The sequence below is a fragment of the Erinaceus europaeus genome, chromosome 4 (assembly GCF_950295315.1).
Source record: "Erinaceus europaeus chromosome 4, mEriEur2.1, whole genome shotgun sequence".
NCBI classification, from domain to species: Eukaryota; Metazoa; Chordata; class Mammalia; order Eulipotyphla; family Erinaceidae; genus Erinaceus; species Erinaceus europaeus.
Window position 1 is genome coordinate 22342501 of NC_080165.1, and position 24556 is coordinate 22367056.

Genomic DNA, 24556 nt, shown 5'->3' on the forward strand with positions numbered 1-24556 from the left:
CACCTGCGAGGAGGAAGCTTCACAGGCTCTGAAGCAGGTCTACAGGCGTCTTCCTCTGTCTCCCTCTCTATCTTCTCTTCCCTCTTAATTTCTCTGTCCATCTCTAGCCAATAAATACATATATCTATAAAATATTAAAAGAAAAGAAAAGCAATTAAAAAGACACAGAGGAGACTTAAATGCGCGTGACTAAGTGAACATAACGTGGAAGGGCTACAAGCCGTCTGACGCCGACTAGGAGACACTGTGGAAAGGCAAAGCTATGGAGCTCCTTTAAGAGCAGCAGAGGACCTGGTGGGGCTGTACTGTTACGTGGAAAACTGAGAAATGTTATGCGTGTACCAGCTATTGTATTTACTGCCGAATGTAAAACATTCATCCCCCAGTAAAGGGGGGAAAAAGGAGCAGCAGTGGCTGTGATTGGGGAAGTGGCTCTGCTAGAGAGTGGAGGGTCTGCGTGCATGGAGCCCTGGGCCCCATCTCGGACAAAGAATAGGCAAGAGCAGAGTGCTTCTCTTCTCTCTCTCAAATAAAAGATATATATATATATTTATTTATTTATTTTTATTTTAAGAAAGGATTAATTAACAAAACCATAGGGTAGGAGGGGTACAGCTCCACACAATTCCCACCACCCAATCTCCATATCCCACCCCCTCCCCTGATAGCTTCCCCATTCTCTATCCCTCTGGGAGCATGGACCCAGGGTCATTGTGGGTTGCAGAAGGTAGAAGGTCTGGCTTCTGTAATTGCTTCCCCGCTGAACATGGGCGTTGACTGGTCGGTCCATACTCCCAGTCTGCCTCTCTCTTTCCCTAGTAGGGTGGGTCTCTGGGGAAGTGGAGCTCCAGGACACATTGGTGGGGTCTTCAGTCCAGGGAAGCCTGGCCAGCATCCTGATGGCATCTGGAACCTGGTGACTGAAAAGAGAGTTAACATATGAAGCCAAACAAATTGTTGAGCAATCATGGACCCAAAGCTTGGAATAGTGGAGAGGAAGTGTTAGGGAGGTACTCACTGCAAACTCTAGTGTACTTCTGCTTTCAGGTATATATTTTGCAGTAGTTTATGGATACGTGTGAACATATGCTCTCTCTCACAGAAACTGGTGTATATCTAGGTTTTGGGACTTTGTTAGAAAGTGAACCACTTTCTAAAAAAGATATATTTTTTAGACCAGTGGTTGCCATGGGACATGAGAGAAGGCAGGAAGGATGATTTGGCAAGGCAAAGGGAACTTTCAGGGCAGTGAGACTATTCTGTACACACTGCTGCAGCAGATGCATATCACTAAACATTTTTCCAAGCCAAGGGGTTGTACAGCATCTAGAATGAATCCCAGTGGACCTGGGTGGTAACATGTTTCAAGTTCATGAAATCCAGGTTCACAGATGACTTGGGTGGATGGGGGGCACTGTATGTGTATGTGTGTGTGTGAAGGCCAGGAGTCTATTTAGGAAATCTGTGTACCTTCTCAACTGCTATGAACCTGAAACTGTTCCCCCGCCAAAAATAAATAAATGAATAAACTAATAACAGCCACCAGCTGGGACGGCTCATGCAGGCACTGCAGCAGCTGGAGTGTCTGTCCTGTGCCTGGTGTGTTAGGGGCAGCAACTTCATTCTTGAAGTGCAAGTTGAAGGGTGCCCCTCACAGCTAAGAGAGCCGATCCCCTTCACTAGCAAGATTGGGGAGCTGCTCCCTCCAGTTGCCACGGACTCTCTTCCTGACTGAGTAGTTCTGTTGGGAATTCACACCTCAGACCTCATGCATGTGTCACAGGTGCTGTGCCACCAGACTACACTCCCAGACTCTGGAGAGACAGCTTGAAGAGGAGCCTTGCAAGCTGGACCACAGCCATGGTCTCTGCAGCTGCTTCAGGATACCAGAGACTTCTGTCACCCTCCACCAGCCAGTATGAACTCTCTTTGCCTGCCATTGTTATCTTTGCAGAAAAGGAGACTATTCTTCCCCCCCCCAACACCTAGTAAAACCCAGTCGATATATACCATATCTATTCAGCAAATGTTTATGGAACTGACATGAATTTTTAAAAAATGACAATGAATATGACTTAAAATTATATTTATTTATTTACTTGATAAGACACAGAGAAATTGAGATGGGAAGAGGAGATAGAGGGAGAGAGAAAGAGAGACACCTGCATCGTTGTTTATCACTTATAAAGCTTCACCCCAGTAGGTGAGAACTGGGGGCTCGGACTGGGTCTTTGCACACTGTAACGTGTCCTCAACAAGATGCACCAAGACAGCCTCATATGACTTATTTTTAAAAGATTTATTTTATTACATATGAGAAAGAATTTCACATGAGGCAGAGGAGGAGCAAGAAAGAAACCAAAGTACTATGCTGGTCCATGTGGTGCTGGCGATCAAACCAGGAACCTCAAGCACGAAGGCCTGATGCTCTGCTGGTTGAACCTTGTCCCCGGTTCTGAGCTCAGGTGCACTTTACCCCTTTATTGGGGGATGAATGTTGACAGTCCACAATAAACACTATAGTTTGTACATGCCTAACATTTCTCAGTTTTCCACATAACAATACAATAACCCCCACTAGGTCCTCCTCTGCCATCATGTTCCAGGACCTGAACCCTCCCCCATCCACCCCAGAGTCTTTTTCCCCCCTTTCAAAAAAATTTTTTATTGGGGGATTAATGTTTTAAAGTAAACAGTAAATACAATAGTTTGTACATGCATAACATTTCTCAGTTTTCCACATACCAATACAACCCCCACTAGGTCCTCTGCCATCCTTTTTGGACCTGTACTCTCCCCCCACCCACCCCAGAGTCTTTTACTTTGGTGCGATACGCCAACTCCAGTTCAGGTTCTACTTGTGTTTTCCCTTCTGATCTTGTTTCAACTTCTGTCTATGAGTGAGCTCATCCCATATTCATCCTGTGTTTCTGACTTATCTCATTTAACATGATTCCTTCCTTCAAGCTCTGTTCAAGATGGCCGACAAATGGTGAAATCACTTTTAATAGCTGAGTAGTATTTCTATATAGACCACGACTTGCTCAGCCACTCTTTTTTTTTCCCCATATTTATTCATTTATTTATTTTTCTGGGTGGTCCTTCATTACAGCAGCACTGGCCCTCTCCTTCCCACCATGCTGAATTCACTCCCACTTGCTGGAGACCCAGCGCCCCTGGGCTCAGGCTGGCGTGACAGGGGCCAGGAGAAAGCAGTGTCTGCCCACTCAGGGTCAGGACGCCCCCCCCCCCCCAAGAGCCGACTGTTCTTCTAGGAGAGCCCACAGTGGCCCCTCCTCTTTTCTCCAAGGCCTCAGGCTTGGTTCAATGAGTCATTTTTCTTGTATATTTGCTCTGGCCACCCCTCCTGCAGGGCCACACGTCTGTCCAGTGTGAAGAGATAGTCGCTGAGTCTGTTTAAGAACTTGGCCACATTCGTGTCGGTCTCACCTGCCTGGACCAGAGGCACCATGCGTCTCTCAGCCCGGCGGCAGACAGCCCTACAGATGTGCAGCGTGGCACTGCTCCTGCCCCCTGAGGGCAGAATGAAAGCTGTGAGTGGGGGCAGCTGGCAGGAGTGCACGTCAATCCACTGCTCCAGCTGCTCCACAGGCCCCGCTGGGAACGCAGTGAGATCTTTTGCAGCTCCTCCGTAAATGGGTGGCCCTTCTCTGCCATCAGTTCATGAGCGAGCCCAATGGCTGAGCTTAATTCACCCGTGGTTCCCAAGGCTTCGAATACCTGGTCATCTTTAGGGCGTCTTTCTCCAGTGAAGGTGCTGGAAAACCCTTTGTCTCCTGTTTTGGTGTAAATCTTGGGGAGCTTGGACGTCTTCGAAGAAGGCTGTGACCTGTCCCTGCCTTCCACGCCTGGGGGCCCGTGGCTCTGGAAACGGGGGTGCAAAAGCCAGCAGCCGCTGAAACCCGTGCGCAGGCCGAGCCGGCCCCCCAGCACACAGGCCGCCATGTGCCCGGGCCTGGGGCGAGGAATGACCCTCCCAGCGGCCCCTCAGCCACTCTTTTGTTGTTTGGACACCTGGTTTGCTTCCAGGTTTTGTCTATTACAAATTGTGCTGCTGTGAACATAGGTGTACACAGATCTTTTTGCATGGCTGTGCTTGGTTCCTTAGGATATCTTCTCAGGAGAAGGATTGCAAGGTCATAGGGAAGGTCCACTTCTAGTCAGGCGCAATTTAAAGAAGGGGGTGAGGTAGGCTTCTTCTTCTAGCATTTGCCCTTCTTCCGTAGCCAGTCAACAGCGTCAGGTGAGGTAGGCTATAAATGTGGGCAGAGGAGACCTCCAGACTGTAAGGAAGACATGCCTCAAAGAACAGGAAATTGGCAGCCAATTAATTAGAGGTCTGGTGGATTCTCCCAGAGGCACAGGGAGAACCTGGGCTTATGGTGACCAGCTCACCCCTATTTCAGCACTGAAAGTCCAGTACCTGGGCTTTCTCTCAGTTCTGGTGAGTGGTGCCGAGTCACCCTTTCTCCAATCCAACTGTGAATACACAGTTCCTTCTCTTTCTGTCTTTGGGTCCCTGCAGCCCCCAGAGCTCCCCGCATTGCATCCCCCCACTCTGTCTCCTGCAAGAGCAAGAGCTCCTCCTCACCTGTGCTTCTGGGGGCAGCACTTGTGGGCATTCAAACTCCCAGTAAATAAAGACTGCGGGTCCTGGGGTACCAGTGAACCAAAGAAGACTGGCCTCTCCCAAGGGGTATAGGTTGGGTGTGGGGCTGTGTGCGAAGAGAGGTGCTGGTGTCCATCCTGGTCATCTCCAGCCCTGAGGCTCCATCTCCAACCCTGCTCCAGGACCACAGCTGCTTCAGTCTCTTCGCTGTAAGTGGGGTCGCAGTAGCCACCTTTGGTAAAACAGAGGGCGTTTATTTTATCAAGATTTATTTATTTAATTGGGCAGAGGCAGAGAGGAATTGAACATGAAGAGAGGAATAGAGAAGGAGAAACACCTGCAGCATTGCTTTACCACTTGTGAAGCTTCCCCCCAGGAAGTTTAAGCCCAGAGGCTTAAACCCAGGTCTTCATTGCACATGCTAATGTGTGTGCTCTACTGGGTGAGCCACCACCTGGCCCCCGAGAACATTTCTTATCCTTCCACTTAATCCCCAGGGCCTGGCACAGTGCCTGGCCTTTGATAACCTGCTTTCCATTCCTGTATGAGGAGCTCAGTGCCTGCTCACCTCCTTTCTTACCCCAAGTGCCATTCTCTACAGATGCCCATCCTTGCTGGGCTCCCGAACCTCATCCCCCCTGTGAGCAGAGCTAGGACCCTTCAACTGAGGCTCATTCATGCATCCTAGCAACACTCTCCAGTGGAGGCTTTTGGAGGCAGGGGTGAGGGGGGTGGGGGGAAGTGAGGCTCAGGGAGGGCCTGGGAATGTCCATGAGAAGAGCATACTGAGAGTAGGACTCAGGTGGGGGGTGGGGAGGAGAGCTTTCCTCTCTGGGGAATCCCACAGATTTCCAGCCAGGGCTTTCAGCTTCCCTGGAAGTGACAAAGGAGCCATTCCAGCTCCCAGTCTCAGAGAGGAAACAGGGACATCTGTTCCCAGCTCAGGAGAGGCTGAGAACTAAGGCGGAAACGGGTGTCCTCCTTGTGGGAGGCCCGGGATTCAGCTGAAGCCTGTGGGCCTGAATCCAGACCCAGGTCAGGGGGACCAGAAGGTATAGCTGCTTCTCTCTGGGACTGCTGGGCTGGCCAAGGGTGCCCCCACTGTCTCATCTTATATATAATAAGGTGAGAAGGAAGCAAGGAAGGAAGGAGGGAAGGAAGGAAGGAAGGAAGGAAGGAAGGAAGAAAGGAAAAAAAGAGACACTACCATTTAGAAATGTATAGTGATTTGTCCAGGATCTCAGTCAGTGGGATTTGAACCCTGCTATTTTCAGACCCCCTGCTGTACATTCTCTCTCTCATGGTTCCTCAGACCCTGCCTAATGAGGGAGCAGTCTGAGAACTTCCCTCCATCCTGCATTCAGCCCACCTCCTTTCCCAGAGCCTTCCCCAAACCCAGGAAGCTGTGTCAGCCCACACAGCCTGCCCCCTCCAACAGCAGTCCCAGCCTGCTTCGTTGAATTCGCCTGTCACCTGGGCGTCCTGAGTCAGATTGTTTCTGGAGGTCTGGCACCAAGTCTGCCTCAGATTTAGGTCCCAGGTTCTCAGTGTGAGCTCAGGGGTAGCTGCTTCATACATACCGGCCATGGCGATTCTCCAGCTCCCCTGGAAATGGGGGTGTTCTGATGACCCCCCAGAGTCCTACAGTCACTGCACATGGAAGTGGGGTTCAAGCCTCTATCAGGTAATACAGCCTGATGTCCTGACGGGTTTTGGACATGAAATATGAGGGCATCACAGCAGGTCCCTGGAGCCCATTGGTTGAGAGTGTGGACTCTGGAGTCAGACGCTTGGATTTCTCCTCTTCCCTCCCTCCCTCCCTTCTTCCTTCCTTCTTTCTTTCTTTCTTTCTCTTTCTTTCTTTGTTTCTTTATTTCTTTCTCATTCTCTCTCTCTCTCTCCCTTTCTTTCTTTCTTCTTTGGAGGTGGGGATAAAACCAGAGCATCACTCTGGTACATATGATGCTGGGTAATTGAACTCAGGACCTTATACTTGAGAGTTGAGCACCCTAACCATTGCACCACCTCCCAGGTCACAGAGGTCTGGATATCCTGCTCAGCCCACACTGGCTGTGAGTGTCCTGTGGACCAAGGCCCTCCAGCACTGCCTCCATGGCTGTGTCGTCGGAGGATTTGCATCAGAATGAAAGGAACGAGCAGCTCAGACCCCAGCTCAGAGCCTTGGCAGAGCTCCCTGCAACCCCAAAGAAAGGGAGAACCATCCCTCAATTTTATAGATGGGGTTACCATGCCCCAAAAGAGATAAACAGTATGCCCAGGGCATAACTCTATGACTGGGCCCATACTGCTGTGCCATACAGGGAGGATGCTGGCATGGTGAGTGAGGATGCTGCATGGATTCAAGTCCTGCTTCTACCATGTAGGGATTCAGAGACATTAATTACTTCATCTCTCTGGACCTCAGTTTCCTCATCTATATACCATGAACTGTGGTCTCTGTGTTGTGAGGATTTAATGAATTATTTCTGGTGAAGTCCATTCTGTGTAGGTTACTCATCCCTTTGACAGTAACTATGAGCTGGAAAGAGTAATTAGATGAGGCCCCCTCTTACATGGTACAGAAGAGGACAGAGAGTCCCAGAGAGGGTGGTCAGCCAACCCAAGGTCACACAGCTGGCTGAACTGGAAGTGATGCACTTTTTTCTGACTACACTCAAGCTATTTCATAAGAAGAAGGCATCAAGAATCAGTGAACTGGGCATGGTGTATTGCACCAAAGCAAAGGACTCCAAGAAGGAGGGGCAAGGAGGGGGTGGAGAGAATCTTGGGGTCCTGTTGCATGATGCGTGGGGAGAAGAGAAATTATACCCACGTGGGAGGACCCACTCTCCACCTGCAGGGTGGACACTTCACAAGCAGCAAAGCAGGTCTGCAGGTGTCTATCGTTCTCACTCCCTTTTTATCTCCCCCTCTTCTCTCAATTTTTCTGTCCTACCCAATAAAATGGGAAAAAATGGCCATCAAGAGCAGTGGATTCATAGTGCTGGCACTGAACCCCATTGATAACTGTTGTAGAGCCAGATGTTGTAGTGCGAGGGCCGCAGAGAAGAGAGAGAGAGGGTCCGGAGCGAAGAGGAAACACAAATCCGCGCTGGCACCTCAGAGTTGGGTGTTAGAGAAGCAGGTTGGGCCACGTGGAGGTAGAGAAAATGGCCGCCTCACGCAGTAACCTTTCCTGCGTCTGAACACCGGAGTGAAGCGCTGGCAAGAGAATGAGGTGCGGAAGAAAGGCTTTTATAGGAGTAGCTTTCGCGAGAATGGGAAGGGGGAGGAGTAACCATAGCACTCCAGGATAGGATGATAACTCTCGTGAGAATGGGAAGGGGGAGGAGTAACCAGAGCACTCCAGATATGGCGGGGATATAGACAATGCCCTGAGGGCACAACATGGCTGAACAGGCACTTCGAGAATGTCCCAACTCTCCAGGGAACTAGCAGTAGCCTGAGCGGACAACATGGCAGATGTGACTGCATTGGCACAATTTCCCAGCAGATAACCCTAAAGGCAAAATATATATATATACCCATATGTCAACAACTGCACTGTAAACCACTAATTCCACTCCTTCAACAAAAATGATAAAAAAAAAAAAAATTAAAAGGTGAACATGAGCTGGCTTCCTTGGATTCACCCAGGCTTGAACTTAGCCGTCAGTGCATTTAGAAGCCTAGACAAAGTGATGTCTTTCCCTTTCTTCCTCTCTGTTTGGAAAATTGACCTAGATGAAACCACAGTAGCAGCAACAAAAATACCAATCAACAAGTAAACTAAAATAAAGAGTTGGTGGACAGAGAGCTGGACATCTGGATAGGAAGTCAGAGGAATAGGAGGTGGAGTCTGAACAGATCTGAAGATATCTCTTCTGTCACATCCAGCAGACTCAGCATTCAAGTCACCATGCCTGCCAAGTGGAAGCCGAGGGAAACTGAGGCCTGGAGGGAACATGGATTGGCCATCTGAGTCTCGGTGAAGTTGTCCTTACAACATCTAAGCCGTGGATGCAGCCAGAAGGGGGTGAGGGAGGATGAGCACAGGCTTCCGCTAGCAGCCCCACCATGGAAACTTGCCTGCAGGGACTACTGGGAGCCTGAGTCCTCCTGGGCACACCGTATACTCTTACCTTTTCCAAAATGCACCGTTTTTCCTTGCTCACAGCCAGGAGTATTTGAGCCTCAACAGAGAACCCCTGGGGACCTCCCCTTCTACTGCAAAAGAGCACATTGTTCAAGCTGGGGTTTGAGACCATTAGGCAAGATGGGCAGGAGCAGGCTGGCAGGGGGCTTGTCTTCACGTCACAGGGCTGAGAACCCCTGCTCCCGAAGCTTTGTCTCCCTTCTAGCAGCCCACCCTGGCTGGCTGTGACTGTTTCCCAGGCCCTCTGCCTCACAAAGGCTAATTGCCTGCGGCTGTTATTCCAAGGAAGGCTCAAGTCTTTGTTGCAGTCTGAGCTCAATGTTTGGAAAAAAAAAAAAAAAAAAACCCCAACAATACCCCGGTGCTATGTGGCTCTAATGAAGGCCATGCCCCCTAAGTGGATCAGAGGGAACCCATTCCCATCCAGCTTCAACTCAGCATCGCTGCCATGTCTGTGAATCATTTTTACTCCATCCTTGATCTCATCGTTCTAAAGAGCTTTCAGAATCATGAGGCCAGAGCGAGGCATCAGGCAAGAGAAAGATCTAAGTTACTATCTAGCGATGTTTTTTTTTTTTTTTTTTTCTTAAATCACCTTTTCACTATGGACTTTTTACTTAACTAACCACACATGATCTGAGATGCCAGCTTCTTCTTCTTCTTCTTCTTCTTCTTCTTCTTCTTCTTCTTCTTCTTCTTCTTCTTCTTCTTCTTCTTCTTCTTCTTCTTCTTCTTCCATTTCTTTATTGGGGGATTAGTGTTTTACAGTCAACAGTAAATACAATTGTCTGTACATGTATAACATTTCTCAGTTTTCCACACAACAATACAACCCCCAGTAGGTCCATCCTGTTCCAGGACCTGAACTCTCCCCTCCACCTACCCCAGAATTTTTTACTTTGGTGCCTGAGATGCCAGCTTCTTGGCATTCATTGGGACTTGGCCTTTGTCCTAGAGTGCCATGTGTGTGGCTAGGTTTTTTTAATATACTTTTATTTATTTATTTATTCTCTTTTGTTGCCCTTGTTTTATTGTTGTAGTTATTGTTGATGCTGTCATTGTTGTTGGTTAGTACAGAGAGAAATGGAGAGAGGAGGGGAAGACAGAGAGGGGGAGAAAAAGATAGACACCTGCAGACCTGCTTCACCGCCTGTGAAGTGACTCCCCTGCAAGTGGGGAGCTGGGGGCTCGAACTGGGATCCTTCTCTGGTCCTTGTGCTTTGCACCACATGTGCTTAACCTGATGCACTACCGCCCAACTCCCTCCTGTCAGCTTTTTATACTGATTTCTAGACATAACTCTGGGACCCTGTGAGTAACATTATTCCAACCTCAAATATATCCATGAAGGTCTAGTTGTAATTTCTCAAGACAGGTTTTTCATTTTTCTATTAGAGCCAAAAAAAAGGAGGCCAAGAACTTTTTTTACAAAAAGGTTATTTTTCTTCCCATTCGCTCCTTTGAGGATACTAGTTGAGCTTTTTCAGGTGCCTCGGTTCTTTTTCTTTTAATATTTATTTATCCCCTTTCGTTGCCTTTGTTTTATTGTTGTAGTTATTGTTGTTATTGATGTTGTCGTTGTCGGATAGGACAGAGAGAAATGGAGAGAGAAGGGGAAGACAGAGAGGGGGAGAGAAAGACAGACACCTGCAGACCTACTTCACAGCTTGTGAAGCGAGCAGGTGAGGAGCCGGGGGCTTGAACTGGGATCCTTCCACCGGTCCTTGCACTTTGCACCATGTGCGCTTAACCCGCTGCACCACCGCCCAACTCCCTGTGTCTATCTTTCTCTCCCCGTCTCTCCTCCTCTCTCATTTTCTCTCTGTCCTATCCAAAGACAGCAACAACAACAATAATAAACACAACAATGATAAAACAACAAGGGCAACAAAAGGGGAAAATGGTCTCCAGGAGCAGTGGATTCGTGGTGCCGACTGGAGGCAAAAAAAAAAAAAAAAAAAAAAAAAAATCAGGAACCTAAAGGTTGATGAAATTTGGGGTCTTCATCTTGGAAGAAGCTAGGAAGTCTATTTAGATATTCCAAGGGGCCCATGACTTTACTAATTTTTGCTTGAGCCCAACAGCTAACATGCAAGTGGGCTAAGAGTATTGTTTGGGAGAGGACTAGAAAGCTGGATCAGGGCAGAGAGAAGCTTCCAGGTATGGGGCAAGTGTTTAAATACTGTTAACTGGAAACCCCGTCAATCTGACCTAGGGCCCATGTGTATTCATATTTAGTGCAGGAGCCTGTGTAACTTCTGCAACCCTGTGCACCAGGCTCCTCTTAAGGTTCCATTCACAATCTCCGAGTCCTGGGTTCCACTCTTTAGGGGTGCAGGGTGGTGTTGGGGAGGCTGGGAGGGTAGCCCCAGCAAGCTGCCAGTGTGTGGCAGTGGTGTTGTCAAAGGCATCGCTAAGGCCTGACCCACAGGTGGCTGTGAGCGTTCTGTGCTGGAGTGGGCAGGCCCTTGAGAAAGGGCTATAGCTGTCAAACCTCTGTGGTCCATACTGGGGTGTGTCAGGGTCGGGCGGGGGCACTCTGACCTCAGAAGGCACACAGGTGCCCAGTGCTTTCCAATGGTGCAGCAACATTCCCATCTGTGCTCCCTGGGGTGACAAGTTTGTTAGGGATGTAGCCCCTGTGGGAGCTGACTCCAGCTGGGGCTCAGACAGTGGGAGGCCCCTCTCTCCCTCCCACATTCTGGATAAGTTTATTAGGTTATCAGATTTCCAGGTTCCAAGTTACGACAAGTACCTTTAGCTTGGCTCACTTAGACTGAGGTGGAGGCATGAGGTGGGTAGGGAACTTGGAAAGGGGCTGGAGTGTCCCTCACTTTTATAGCCTAATGGTTTATTATTTATTTTAATCTATTTTACACTTATCAGGTAGAGACAGAGAGAAGTCAAGAACGAAGAGCTACTCCTGCAGCACTGTTTCACCACTTGTGAAGTTTTCCCTCTGCAGGTGGGGACCAGGGGCTTGAACCTGGGTCCTAAGGGTACACTGTAATATGTGCCTTCAACCAGGTGTGCACCACCTCCTGGCTCCTTTTATTTATTTTAATGTAGTTCCAGGGATTGAACCCAGGGCCTCATGCGCAGGTGATCCTACTGAGACACCCTCCCAGCCCAGCTCCTCTGCTGTGAGAGAACACCAAAGCACAGTTGTTCCACCTATTCTAGTCTGGGGCGCACATGTGGTACTAGGAATCAAACCCAGGGCCTTGCTCATGGAAAGCCTGCCCTCTGCTGCTAAGTCACCTCCTTGGCCAAGTCTGATGTTTAAAGACTCATCAGCAGTGGAAGAAAGGAGACACACACACACACCCCAATCCGGGGACTAGATAGATCTTAGCTTCGGAATGTGACAATTTATTGGGGGGAGGGCAAAAGAGGCTTCTCACTCCCCCTTCCTGGCATTGATACAATATTGAAGAGCAGCAGAACAAAACGTACAAGACAAGAATAATCAGCACAAGGCCCCCCACCCCCAGAAATAATCAAATTCAGAACAGAACCAAAACCCACACCCAAAACAAGTGTCTTCTCCAAACCCACAGCCTCCAGGGGAGGGAGCTGGTGGGCTGAGCCCACATCAGGGCAGGACCCACACTTCTGTCTCCTGCCAACCCTGCCAGGGCCCCCACTTTTAACCATTAACCACTGGAGGCAAAGTTTAGCCAGCTGGGAGCTGGATGGCTGAACCACAGACAAAGGCAAGAACACTTCATTTTTTAAGTGAGAGGAAACAAGACAGCACCCCATCCCAAATATAGAGCTATATATGTGTATGAGAGAGAGAGAGAATTCACTCGTGCACGATTCATTAAATGAGCTTCTTGGAAATTTAAAAAAAGATACATTTCTTTAGGCCTTTTTTTCTTTTTTAAATTAAAACCAAGAAAAAAGTCCCCATCTCTAACCTATCCTGCCAGTAGCAGGGGGCTGCCCTCAGACTGTCCCTTCTCCCTTGGCCTCTGGCAAGGGGGCCCACGAGGCCATCAGTACCCCTTGTGTGGCTGAAGCTTTTCAACCCACAGGCTGCCACTCACTGTTGGAGTGAGATGCTGACTCCCTGGCAGAGGGCCAGGGGACTCGAAGGCCTGGGAGAGGGAATCCTCAGGTCCCGCACTGGCCTGCTCCCCTATTTCTGCACCTTAGTAACTATCCATAAGATAGGAATGGGCCCGAGTAGGGGTACCCTCTCCTGGAGAGCTTCAGCCCCAAACTGTGGGCTTTTTGAATCAGAGAAGATACAGAGGAAAACAAAAGTTCAAACACTTTTCTTCTTTAAAGTGATTCCTTAAACCACGTAAGCTCCAGAGGAACTGCCTTGGGCTAGTGCATGGGAGCTGGGCTGGCAGGAGCCACTGCTAAGAGTGGGTGAGTGCAAAACAAAAACAATCAAAAAACCCCCAAACCAAAGCAAACCCAAAAGGTGGAAAGGCCATACTCAAGTCCCCTCAGGTTGGGGTGGTCCAGTCCCCTGTATCCTGGGGGAAGACCCCAACTTGGACTCTGGTGAGCCTGCCAGCCTGTGGGGGGGTTGTCCCTAAAGGTCAGAGCAGCTGGGGTGCTTCACCTCTCAGATGCCTGATTTCTTCCTCTTGGAAGTGGGGTGAACTCTTCCCCAACTGGATTCAGCTCACACTGGGGGTGGCGGGACTGCGGTCATCACCTCATCCCAGGGCCCAGGAAAGGTGGTGTTCCTTCAGAGCCTGATGTGTGCGCGCGCACACGCTGGAGGGCCCTAGTGGGCAGGCCATTTCCCCAGCACACCCATCTCACAGACAACAAACTGAGGGCCAGAGCAGGGGCCCCAGCTTGCTCTATCAGAGGACCAGTCCTCACCTGCTTCCTGTGACGGCACTTCAAGGGAGATGACCAATGCCCCAGTCAAAATCGAAACATGGGAAGTGAGCAGGCTGAGGGGGTATCTCACGTACAAAAATAAAGCAAACCAGACTGCACCTTCAGTTTGGTCACTAGGCAAATAGAGAAGCAGCGGGGTGCAGGGAGGCTGATCCGTGCAAGAGAGCGAGTGTGGAGCTTGAGGACTCCATGAGAGGCACCCTGGGAGAGAGGTAAGGAGAGCTCTTCTTTCTCTTGACCTCACAGCTGCTCGGAGCCATGTGAGGTGGGTGCAACCATACAGGTGCCACTCAGGAGGTGGGACCGAGGGGACCTGCTTGCCAAGCTTGGGCAGAAAAGAGGCAGGCAGTTTCTTCTCCCTGGATCACCATCTCCTAAGGTTCTCCCAGAGCCTGCATGCCCAGTATACCTGGGCAGGAGAGCTCAGGGGTGATACACCTCCATGGGGTGTGGGAGGGACAGATGACTCTGCAAGCTAGGAAGAGAAGGGAAAAGAGAAGAAACCCAGCTGCACCTGCTCACCTGCCTTCCTGGAGAAAACCAACTCAGTGACTCCAAAACCTCAGCTGCCCCTCGCAGCTTCTGGCTAGTTCTCTTGGAACCAGCTGTTAGCTTTCTCTCTGAACAAGGACAGGTGTGGAGCCTGGGCCCCAAGTGTTGGGAGAGCTTACCCTGCCCCCGGCCCAGGAGAGAGGGCAGGTGGTGACCAGGGGACCCACAAGCCCAGCCCGGGCCTCCAGCCCAGGTCCCAGCACTGCTGCCTCCTCACCTGTGCAATTACTGCATTACTTTTTTTTTTTTCCTTTAAATATCTTTTTACCCACCCTCCCCCAGCCCTGTAGGAATCCCACAATATTTTTTTTCATTCTTTTTTACTTTCCCCCCCTTTTTTTGTTTTTGTTTTTATGCAAAACTAATTCTTTCACTTTCCTGTCATAAAATCACCTCTGAAAACACAACTTCGTTACAAAAAGTCACGAATGACACAGACTCTTGGGAAAACACATTTCTATGGTCTCTGGAAACACCTGTAACTGGCACCCAGGCGGCTACTCACCTGGGCTGAGGGTTGGGAAAACCACCTCTTAAGGACAGAGGAGAGACACCAGCCCTTATCTGCAGAGGGGGCAAAGCCACTTGGCACTTGGACGGCCACAGAGCCAACACAAAGGGCAGGGCGAGGGGTCAAGGAGCCAGCCCCCAAAATCCTGTGGGGGTCCCTCATTCAACATCCTGGGAGTGGGCAGGAGCAGGGGGGCATGAAGACCCCAGAGAGAGAGATTTGGAAGAAAAAGCTCTCTTGTGCTTCGGACAAAAGGCATCTGCTACCTAACAGGACCCCTTGTCTGCCTCCCCCAACTGCCAGCCCAGGTATGAGGCAACAGGTATCTGTTGCTGTGAAAACCAGATGTTCCCCGAGTCCCATGCAGGGAGGCAGGATGTGTGCCAAACTGAGACCCTTCAGTGGCTCAGGGCTGGCTGGCAGGAGTGCCCCTAGAAATGCACCAGAGCCTGGCTCTGGTCCTGAGGCCCCTCTCCAGTCCCCTTTCTGGGTCTGCCTGTCTTGTCGGTGCCCGGCCTACACTGGGGCTCTGGGCTCTGCCACTGGCATGGATGCCTCCGTCCCTGGGCAGCAAAGGGAAAGAGAAGCTGCCCAAAGCCTCGGAGCCCCCTCCCGCTTCGAGCAGGCTGGGCTGTGATAAAACCTCAGCGGTCAGAAGCCATGAAGGGGGTGGGAAAGGCCAGAGACCCCCAGCCTCCTTCCTTCCTCCCAAAGACCAGGGAAGAAGGGGAAACACAGGGCGGGGGTCTCCCCTCTCGACCTCCATCCACAATGTGCCAGGTCTGCAGTGAAGGTCCGACAGGCCAGGATGACCACCCAAAAGGAGAAGGGCATGAGGGCATACTCCCAGCAGGTCCAGACCTAGGCTGGCTTCCAGGCCCAGCTGACAGGCCAAGGCCCAGGCCCAGGCTTTCGATGACCCAGTTCTAAGGAACCACAAATGGGTCACTTGGAAGGCCAGGGCCCAGCTCGCACACAGACACACAACAGGTTCCTGAAGCACCTTTGGTTGAGGACTGAAGGTCCTTTAGATGTGAGGAGGCTCTGGCAGGTGAAGTCCCTGCCAGCTCCTCCCATCTCCCAGGTGGGGGTTTGGGAAGATGGGGTCAGGTGAGGTAAGGGGAGCCTGCCTGGGTGGTCTTATCCAAAGGTAAGTGTGGAGACCCTCACTGCTGGCCTGGCTTCTGAGCTCCTTTGGCGCTGAGGCAGCTCTGGTCACCCTGCCCAGGTATATGGGGAAGGGTGGAGACAGGGCCCACACAGGAGGGCGTTGGTCTCCTGAGGGGCCCCTCAGCTGCCAGGTAGCACCGAGAAACCAGATGCTATGCACAAGAACAGGAAGCAAGCGGGGAGAGACACAAGGGAGGGATTTGGGGGAGGGCAGCTGAACCCCATGTTCTGGGACTCGAGAAGTCACCCAGTAGGCTCCACTGTGCATGGGCAGGGAGGGTGCTAGGAGCCATGATGGAGGTTTCCCGTGCCCCTGCCCCGCCCCTGCCCCAACCCGGTCCAGGACCACCCCTCACACTTCTGAGGTTCCAACTGCCCAACCCTATCCCAGGGCCATCACTGAGCCATTAGACACAAGCAAAGCATAGGCGGAGGTGTCTGAGGGCAGGTGGGGCGGGAGGAAGTGAGATCAGAGGGCGGGAGGCAGGGGGGTCCGCCCCAACCCTTCTTCTTGGAGGGGTCCCTCATTTGCTGGCCCCACCACTGCTGCCCACCCCTGCAGCACCCACCACCCCAGCGGCCACCTTCTCGAAATCCTCAGGGTTGCAGAATTCCTTGATGGTGACGGTCAGGAGGTTGCTGGTGACATCGGTGACCACCACGTTGGAGCAGGGTGACATCTCAGGGCGCCAGTCCCCGGCCTCGCTGGCCCCAGCGGACTCGGGGGTTGCGGGCAGGGCCTGGCCAACCACTGGGGAACCATCTGGGAGGCTCCGCTTGGCGGCTGCGGCAGACTCGGGGGGGAGGGACAGGTCGAGCACCTCAGGCTCCCGCCAGGTGGAGGCGGCCGGGCTCAGGGTCTCGGGGAGCAGCTTGGGGGGCGCGTCGTCGGGGTCGGGGGACTGCGCGGCCGGCGAGGGGCAGCCCGAGGAGCCGGAGCTCCTGGTGTCATAGGACGCGGCGGGGGTGGGCAGCAGCAGCCCCGGGGTGGGGGTCGCGGCCGGGTCGGCCTTGGCCGCGGGGGGCTGCAGCGCACTGGCCGGGGGCTTGTTGTAGAGCGCGAAGGAGCCGAACTTCATGTGGCGGATCTGCGTGCGCAAGATGCTCTCGCTGAACTTCTTGCTCTTGCCGATGACGCGGTTCCGCGAGGGCACCTTGGGGCGCGCCAGGGCGCCGCCTCCCTGCCCCGCGGCCCCCGCGGCCGAGCCCTTGTCGATCACCTTCAGGTTGAGGATGATGCGGTTCCGCTTGGGCTCCCGCGGCTTCACCTTGCGGTTGATGATGCGCACCGTCTCCGAGAAGGGCGAGATGGGCGGGCGCAGGCCGGGGTTGCCCCCCTGCGGGTCCGGGCGGGGCAGGGGCCGGCGGGACATGCGGTGGCAGCGGCGGATGTCCTTCTTGAGGCGGTGCACGGCGGCGCTCGAGTGCAGCTTGGGCGACGAGGTGGCGCTGGCGCTCGGCTTGACAGAGAAATGCACATCGCTGATGCGGAGGGCCTCGGCCTGGGCCCGCGCCTGCGGGGCAGAGGGAGGGGCTGGGTGGGCTCCCCGACGTCCTCTGCACACCCGGGTCCCAGCTTCCCGCGGGGGGTGGGCAGTAGGGGACTAGGCATTTGGTGACGGTGGATGGGGGGGTTTTTCTTTGTTGGTCTTTTTTTTTTTAATTATTTTTTACTTTTATTTATTTGATAGGAGAGAGAAGGGGGACAGAGAGGGAGTGACAGACAGACAGACACGCATAATCTTGCTCCACCGCTTGTGAAGCTTTCCCCTGCAAGTGGGGACCACTTTTTTTTGTTTGTTTTTAACCAGAGCACTATTCAGCTCTGGCTTATGGTGGTGGGTGACTAAACCTGGGACTCTGGAGCCTCTGGCATGAGTTTCTTTGCATAACCATTATGCTATCTACCCCCACCTGGGGACCAAATGTTTGAACCCAGGTCCTTGTGCATGGCAATATTTTAGCTCAAGCTGGGTACACCAGCGAGGGAGGTATGTTCTTCTGGTTAAATTTCCCTGAGCTCTCTTAGGAGGTGAAAGGAACAGGTTGAGATATGAGAAAGCAAATGCCTGGAGCTCCAGGTACAGGGCCCGCAAAATAGGCTTCCCAGCTAGCCCTGCTGCTGGCCCAGCAGTGGGCCCTGGGGCAGTGACTGCCCTTGATGGCCCAGGGGAGCGTCCGCAGTTGGACCAGACCAGCCCCTGCTCTGGGAAGGAACTCAGCCCAGGCCTGTACTCTTCCAACAACCAATTCTTGGTGATAAAAAGGAAGGGAGGCCCCTCCTTGCTCAACCCCACACTCCAGTCCTACTGACCTACTTGCAGTTCCCAAATGTTTTGGGTGCCCTCTCTGCCTTCCACAGGCTGTGCCTTTAGCTAGTGCCTCCCTGGCTGAGAACTGTCTCTGGGACAGACCCAGAGGCACAGTCCCTCCCCCCCTCCCTCTCCTGGGTTGTAGTGATCCATCTGCCCAGGGCCTGGCTCAGTGCCTGCATGCCTGCAAACCAGTGCCAAGGAATTCCAAAGTCAGATCCTAAATCCTGAGTTGGAATCCACCCATTAGATATGGACTTGGTGGGGGAGGGACCAACTGTTCCACATTCTCTGTGCCAAGATGGCCTGGGGGCAGTGAGGTGCCACCCCAGGCTACTGACCCACAGGTAGAATCTGTAAAGCCCAAGGCACTGAGGCAGCAGAGGAAGGTGTGGGAGGGCCCTTGGAGACTCCAAGTGCAGGGCAGGGAGCTGACAAGGCCGCATCTACACCTCTCTCTGTCTTAACAGAGCACTGCTCAGCTCTGGCTTATGATGGTACTGGGGACTGAACTGGACACCTCTGGTGTCTCAAGAATGAGTCTTTTTACATAACAATCTTGCTGTCTCCCCAGCCCCAAATCATCCTCTATAGCCAGTCCTCCCTCCGACACCAGGGGAGCCCTGAGTCCCATGCTTGTGGCTTAGGGTCAGACTTTATCCAGTAGGCACTGCTGCAGAAGAGAGGGAACTGGGGAATCTTCTTTCTGCCAAGGGCCGCTTGGATATTTCTGACATAATTTGAGGGACATACAAAATTTTCATCTTAGGTGATGGGTGGTGGTGTGTCCACTTGAGCAAGGACCTAGGTTCAAGTCCCCAGTCCCCACCTACAGGATACAAGCTTAATGACTAGTGGAGTAGTGCTGCAATGGTCTCTCTCTCCCTCCCTATCTACCCCCTCTCAATTTCTCTGTCCTATCAAATAAAAAAGGGGGAATAAAAGGCCACTAGAAGTGGTAGACTCGGTGGTCCGGGAGGTAGAGCAGTGGTAAAGCTTTGGACTCTCAAGCATGAGGTCCCAAGTTGGATCCCCGGCAGCACATGTGCCAGTGATGTCTGGTTCTTTCTCTCTCCTCCTGTCTACCTCATAAATAAATAAATAAAGTAATAGTGGTAGATTCATAGTGCAGATACTGAGCCCAGTGATAACCCTGGTAGCAAAATCAATAAATTCGCTTAAAAATTAGTACTTAATATTGCTATGAGAAAAACCCTGGTTGCCTTGGCAACCTGAATTCAAGGCAGGACAAGGCCTGCAGGAGATCAGCAGGGCAGAGGCCCCAGTCAGAGGGGACATCAAAGCCCAAGCAGGAGAGAACCCTGACCTTCCAGAGCTTGGCTGCACCTCAGAACCTAGAGGCTCACGTCTGCTGAAAGGGTGCTCTTAAGACAAATGGCAAAGGAAGGGAGAGCCTGTGGGGGGAGGGTACAGAGAAGCCAGGGGTACAAAACCCAAGGCTGAGGGGCAGGGAGACCAGTCAGGTGGTACCTGTCTCTTGCAGGTGGGGGATGGGAGGTGCACACCCACTGCTGGTGTGCGAGCTCCTGGAGTGGAGCCCCTGGGCCGGGGTCTCAACACTGGACCCTTAACTGGTACTTACATGTCCCCCTCCCCAGCTACTGTATCCAGCCCAGAAAGTTGCTTGTGGCCTACTGGATGAATAAAGATATCCTCATTTTGAAAGTGGGAGAAGCACTCTTCTCCCTCCACCTCCACCACACCCCACTCCAGCTGTCACTGGGATTTCATTGCTCCAGGCCAACTTTTTCAGATAAAGACAAGACAACATGGCACCAAATCTTCCTTCAGTGGGGTGAAGGTGAGTCTGGAACCTGGGTCAATGCATGGCAAAGCAAGTGCACTATTCCAGGGAGCTATCTCGCCCACCTAGAAAGCACACTTTGATACCATAGCGCTCCTAGACACTGAGGATGCCTTGGGCAACAATCCCTTTGGCCACTAGGTGGCAGCACACGAGGTAATACCTCCCAGTTCCAGGGCTGCCAGCTCCCACTTGCTTCTTCTGGAGTCAAGAGTGGGGCATAGTTAGTTCCATCATTCCCTACCTAGAGAAAGCAGAGGAAGCCCAAGGGCAAGTAGGTCCTTTTGCAGGAGCTGCTGAGACCATCAGCAAGGATGCCACCTGCTTAAGTGCAGGGGTGGGCACATATCAAGTGTTCAGTGAACACTAGATTTATATACAGGGGCTGGGGGGTAGGCTCATGAGAAATCTTTTTCTAGTGTATGGTTCCCAAACTTACTCCAAGAAACAATTGTCCTCTACAAAGGCATTCTTATGAGGCCAGGTGGTGGCGCACCTGGTTGAGTGCACATGTTGCCATGAATGAGCAAGGACTGTGTTCAAGCCCTTAATTCCCATTTGCAGTGGGAAAGCTTTGCAAGCGGTGAAGCAGTGCTGCAGGCACATCTCTCTCTCAATCTCCCCCTTCCCTCTCATTTTTTTCCCCATTTCTAACAAATAAATATTTTAAAAATACTTATATTTTAAAAGGACTGATTTATCCTCCACCCCCCCGCCCCCATGTTGAGAATTCTTTGAAGGTGGGCTCTAGCTCTGCCCACAAGTTAAAAACAGTAACCACAGTCAATGAGTTTGTTACCCTCAGGCGGGGGTAGATAGCATAATGGTTATGTAAAGAGACTCTCATGCCCGAGGCTCCAAAGTCCTAGGTTCAATTCCCCCCTCCCATCACCACCACCACAAGCCAAAGCTGAGCAGTGCTTTGGTCAAAAAAAAGAAAAGAAAAAAGTTTATTACCCTCTGACCAGGTGACAGATCCCTGCGAGGTTGGGATAAAGCAGCCAGCCTGGACAGGACTGTGTTCCCACCTTCTTTGACCTGTTTCCTCATGTGTAAAGTGGGATTAAAGGGCCTTCCCTGTGGGTTCCTGTTCCCTCTAGAAAAGTGAGTTCTGGGTGTGTCCTGGCGAGTATACACGCTGCCTCAGTGACCAAGCCAGGCAAGCAGCCACGTCACCTGAGGCCACTGCTTCTAAGGAACAGAACAAGGTCCACACATCTATCTCTCTATCTTTCCCACCAATTCTGCAGCTCCAGGTTTGTGTGTGTGTGTGTGTGTGTGTGCCTCTCCCCCCAGGGGGAGGGAGAAGAAAAAGGACACAAGATGAAACCAGGAAGCTGGGCAGTGGAACCTCAGGTAAACCATGTTTTTTGCTTGGGTTTTGATTTTCTAATCTGTGAAACCGTGCTAATCCACCCTACTTCCGAGGGTGACTGTTAGGATTAAAGACTTAACCTATGTGGGGGCTAAGTACTATGTGAGGCCTGTAGCCAGTTTAGGAACTAAGTTATTAAAAACAAGTAAACAAAATAAAGAAATAAAGCATTTGGTGGCTCAGCAGTCATGGCCCATTAATTTGCTTCACCACTAGGGGGTGCTCTAGCTGTGCAGAGAGGCTGTCACATAACCGGCCCTGCCCTCACCCTGCAGCTTCTCGGCAAATCTTCCCTTAAGATGCACCAAGGGTTAAGGTTGCTCAGTGAATCCTCTAAGAAACAAACGTGTGGGGGGGGATGGGAGCCAGACAGAAGTATTTCTAGAGCCGACATTTCTTTCACTTTGGTGTTAAGTACAATGCTAATTCTCACACTCAAAAAAAAAATTTTGGGGGGGTGGGGTCGGGTAGTAAGTAACATGCCACCTTAGGTTTTCAGCTTTTGGACTAACGGTGATCCTCTTCCGGCTCTGCGTTCTGTCGTCTTTTCTTTGCAGCCCCCCACCCCCTGCCATTTCTGTGCCAACTGCCACAACTGTCACTGGCTGTTGAGGTGGGAAGGGGCCCCGAGACCTCAGCACTGACGGGTGACTGGTTGGCTGGGGGGGTCGCCTGCCTAATTTAGTCTTATCTGCCACCCTGTGTCATCCTGCCCCGCACCCAGCCCTTTCTCAGCAGTACAAATAAACTAAAATAAAACCACTAAACTCTAAGATGGCTTCCTCTGGACCTGGGCCTTCTCCCTCCCTCTTTCAGGCAAATGTGCTTTCACTGCCCCCACCCCCATATCCTCATCAGAACCTCCAAAACCTGCCAACAGCAGGGAAAGGAGGCTCGGAGTCGGGAGGCCCCGTCAGGGTGACAAACTCTGGGCCAAGTGCTCTGAGACCAAATAGGAGTTGGGTTCTCTAGTCCAGAGAGGTGTATGCGGGGCGCGAGTAAGACGCGGAGGCAGGTGGCCCCCAGAGATCTCTCCTTGTTGTCTGCCAGGAGAGTGGCTGAACCCTGACGGCTCAAAGTTGGGGAACACGTGCACGTGCAGAAGGAACCCTTCTGCCACCCCTGCAGTGGGAGCCTCCTTCCCCGCCCCCACCCTCTCCCGGCCCCCCCAGATACTCAGTCTGTCTGTCCAGAGGGGTCATGCTCCCGCGCCGTCCCCGCCCCCACCCCACCCCCGGGCCCCTCCTGGCGGAGCTGCAGGCGGCGGGGGCCCCCCACCCCGGCCCAGCTGGGGCAGCTCAGGGAAGGCCCGCCCGCTCGGGCGCCCGCGGTCTGTCCCTCCCTCGCAGGCCCCGCGCTGCGTCGGGCGAGGGGCCCGGGAGGGGGTGTTGGGGCTGGGCCAGGTTACCTTCAGGAGGAAAGTTTTGGGTTTGGGTCCCCTCTTCTTGGGCCCGTACAGCTCACGCTCCCTCTCCCTGCGGCCGAGAAACGCCAAAGGTGAAGAGCGCGGCCCCGCGCCCCGCGCCCCGCGCCCCCCGCCCGGCCCGGGCGCCCCAACTCACTTCTGCTCGAAGGCGGCGATGAGCCGCGAGTCCAGGATGTTCTCCTCGGGCTCCCAGGTGCTGTACCTGCGGGCACACGCGCAGGATGAACAGGGGCCCGTGCCCGCACGCGCGGGGCAGCCGACCTGCACCCCCACCCCGACCCAGATAAAAGGGGCCGGTGCCCCCCGCCCCCGCCCCGGCCCCGCCACTCACTTGATCGCCCAGCCCTTCCATTTCACCAGGTACTCGATGCGCCCCTGAAAAACACGAGAGAAAACGGGGGTGGCGGTGGGGGTGGGGAGGATGCGGGGAGCCGGCGGCGCGGGGCGGGGGGCCAGCGGGGCGCCCCCGGAGCCCGCCGCCCGGCCTCCGCCTGCGGGGAGAGGCGCCCTGCCCCAGGCGGCGGCTCACCTTTCGGATCCGCCGTTTGATGATGGATTCGGCCGCGAAGACCCGCTCGCCCACTGCAGACAACTCCATCTTGCTCAGCAGCACCCACAGCCCATAATACTCCCAGCTCCCGCGGCCGGTGCTGCACCGCTCGCGCACGCGCCGCAGCGCTCAGGCCCCTGCGGGCGGGCGCGCGGCGGGGCGCGCGCTCGCGTTCCAGCTGCGGGCCGTCACGTGACCGCGGAGGCCAGCGCGCCGTTGCCAAGACCTCCTCCTCCCCCGGGGGCGGTTGCTAGGGAAAGAGAGCGAACGCGGGGCGGGGGCGCGCTTGGCCTCTTAAAGGGACCTCACCAGGAGGCTGAAGCCCGGCCCGCAGAGAGGGCGGCGGCTCGGCCTATGCGGCTTTACAACTTCTCCCCTTTTCCATCTTCTCGCACCCTCTACCCTCCAACCTTGGTGGCTGACAACGTCTCTCCCGCCTGTCTTGCCGGTGGTTGGAGGGGAAGCACGATGGAGTCTCTCTCAGTGGCCTCTGCACATCCGTCCAGCACAAGCTTGCAAACGGTTAAATATGATGCAGCAGAAATGTATTTGCTGTTGCCTGGCCGGGCCCTGCGGGGATTTTTTTAAGACACGGGCCCCCACCACCACCTTATCCATTATTAATGTATTCGTGGGAGTGTGGTTTTGTAACCAGTTCAGATGAATTAAAACAAAAACTCCATCGCAGGGAAGGGGGGGGCTGCGGTGGAAGCGGCCGGGGAGGAAGGCCTTGGCCATCGTGGGTGATCCTGCGTATTTTGTTTTTTGCAGGGTGTCTGGGGCCGCACCTGCCTTCACGTGGAGGCTGGGGTTCACCTGGGCGAGGATGGGCTGCAGGAGGGAAGGGAGAAGCTGTGGGTGAAACCCACTCCCCGACCCTAGACTAGGCTTGGAGCAGGTCATCCTTGGGCCGTGAGGCAGAAAGCTCCCTCACGTTCCTGTTTATGTGTTTTAAGAGCCTTAGTCCCCACTAGCGTCATTCCAAGATCGTCTGCAGTTCCTGTAAAGAGTCCGCCATTGCTCCAGGGACACCAGAATCCAGCTTTCTAAGCCGGGAGGTGCTGGGACAACTGGGGTTGTCCCGGAAGGAAGGAACCCAAAGTAACGCCACTGCACAAAAGACTCCATTCACTTCGTTTTGAATTATTTAAGCTTTTTTTTTTTTTTAAATACCAGC

The 24556-nt window shown here is 52.9% G+C and overlaps 1 protein-coding gene, 1 long non-coding RNA gene and 1 pseudogene across 3 annotated transcripts in view; all 3 read right to left on the minus strand.

The window, feature by feature from the left end:
• Positions 1–659: 659 nt before the first annotated feature.
• The window catches only part of LOC132538011 (uncharacterized), a 447435-nt gene continuing 423538 nt past the window's right edge, over positions 660–24556 (minus strand). The window contains exon 3 of the long non-coding RNA XR_009549412.1: positions 660–920. This is a non-coding gene — a long non-coding RNA (uncharacterized LOC132538011). The remainder of the gene's footprint in view (positions 921–24556) is intronic.
• On the minus strand, positions 3071–3996 carry LOC103110216 (corrinoid adenosyltransferase MMAB-like; annotated as a pseudogene).
• Positions 12138–23518, minus strand: CBX6 (chromobox 6). Of its 2 annotated transcripts, none has more exons than XM_016186521.2 (5): positions 23359–23518; positions 23161–23204; positions 22966–23031; positions 22812–22878; positions 12138–17351 (listed from the first exon to the last, which is right to left on the minus strand). In XM_016186521.2, the coding sequence occupies exons 1-5, from the start codon at positions 23425–23427 to the stop codon at positions 16416–16418; spliced, it is 1182 nt and encodes a 393-aa protein (XP_016042007.1). In that variant the 5' UTR covers positions 23428–23518; the 3' UTR covers positions 12138–16415. The 2 variants fall into 2 exon arrangements, with proteins under 2 accessions (XP_016042007.1, XP_007519368.1); XM_007519306.3 differs by having other exon boundaries at positions 12138–17405; positions 23359–23517.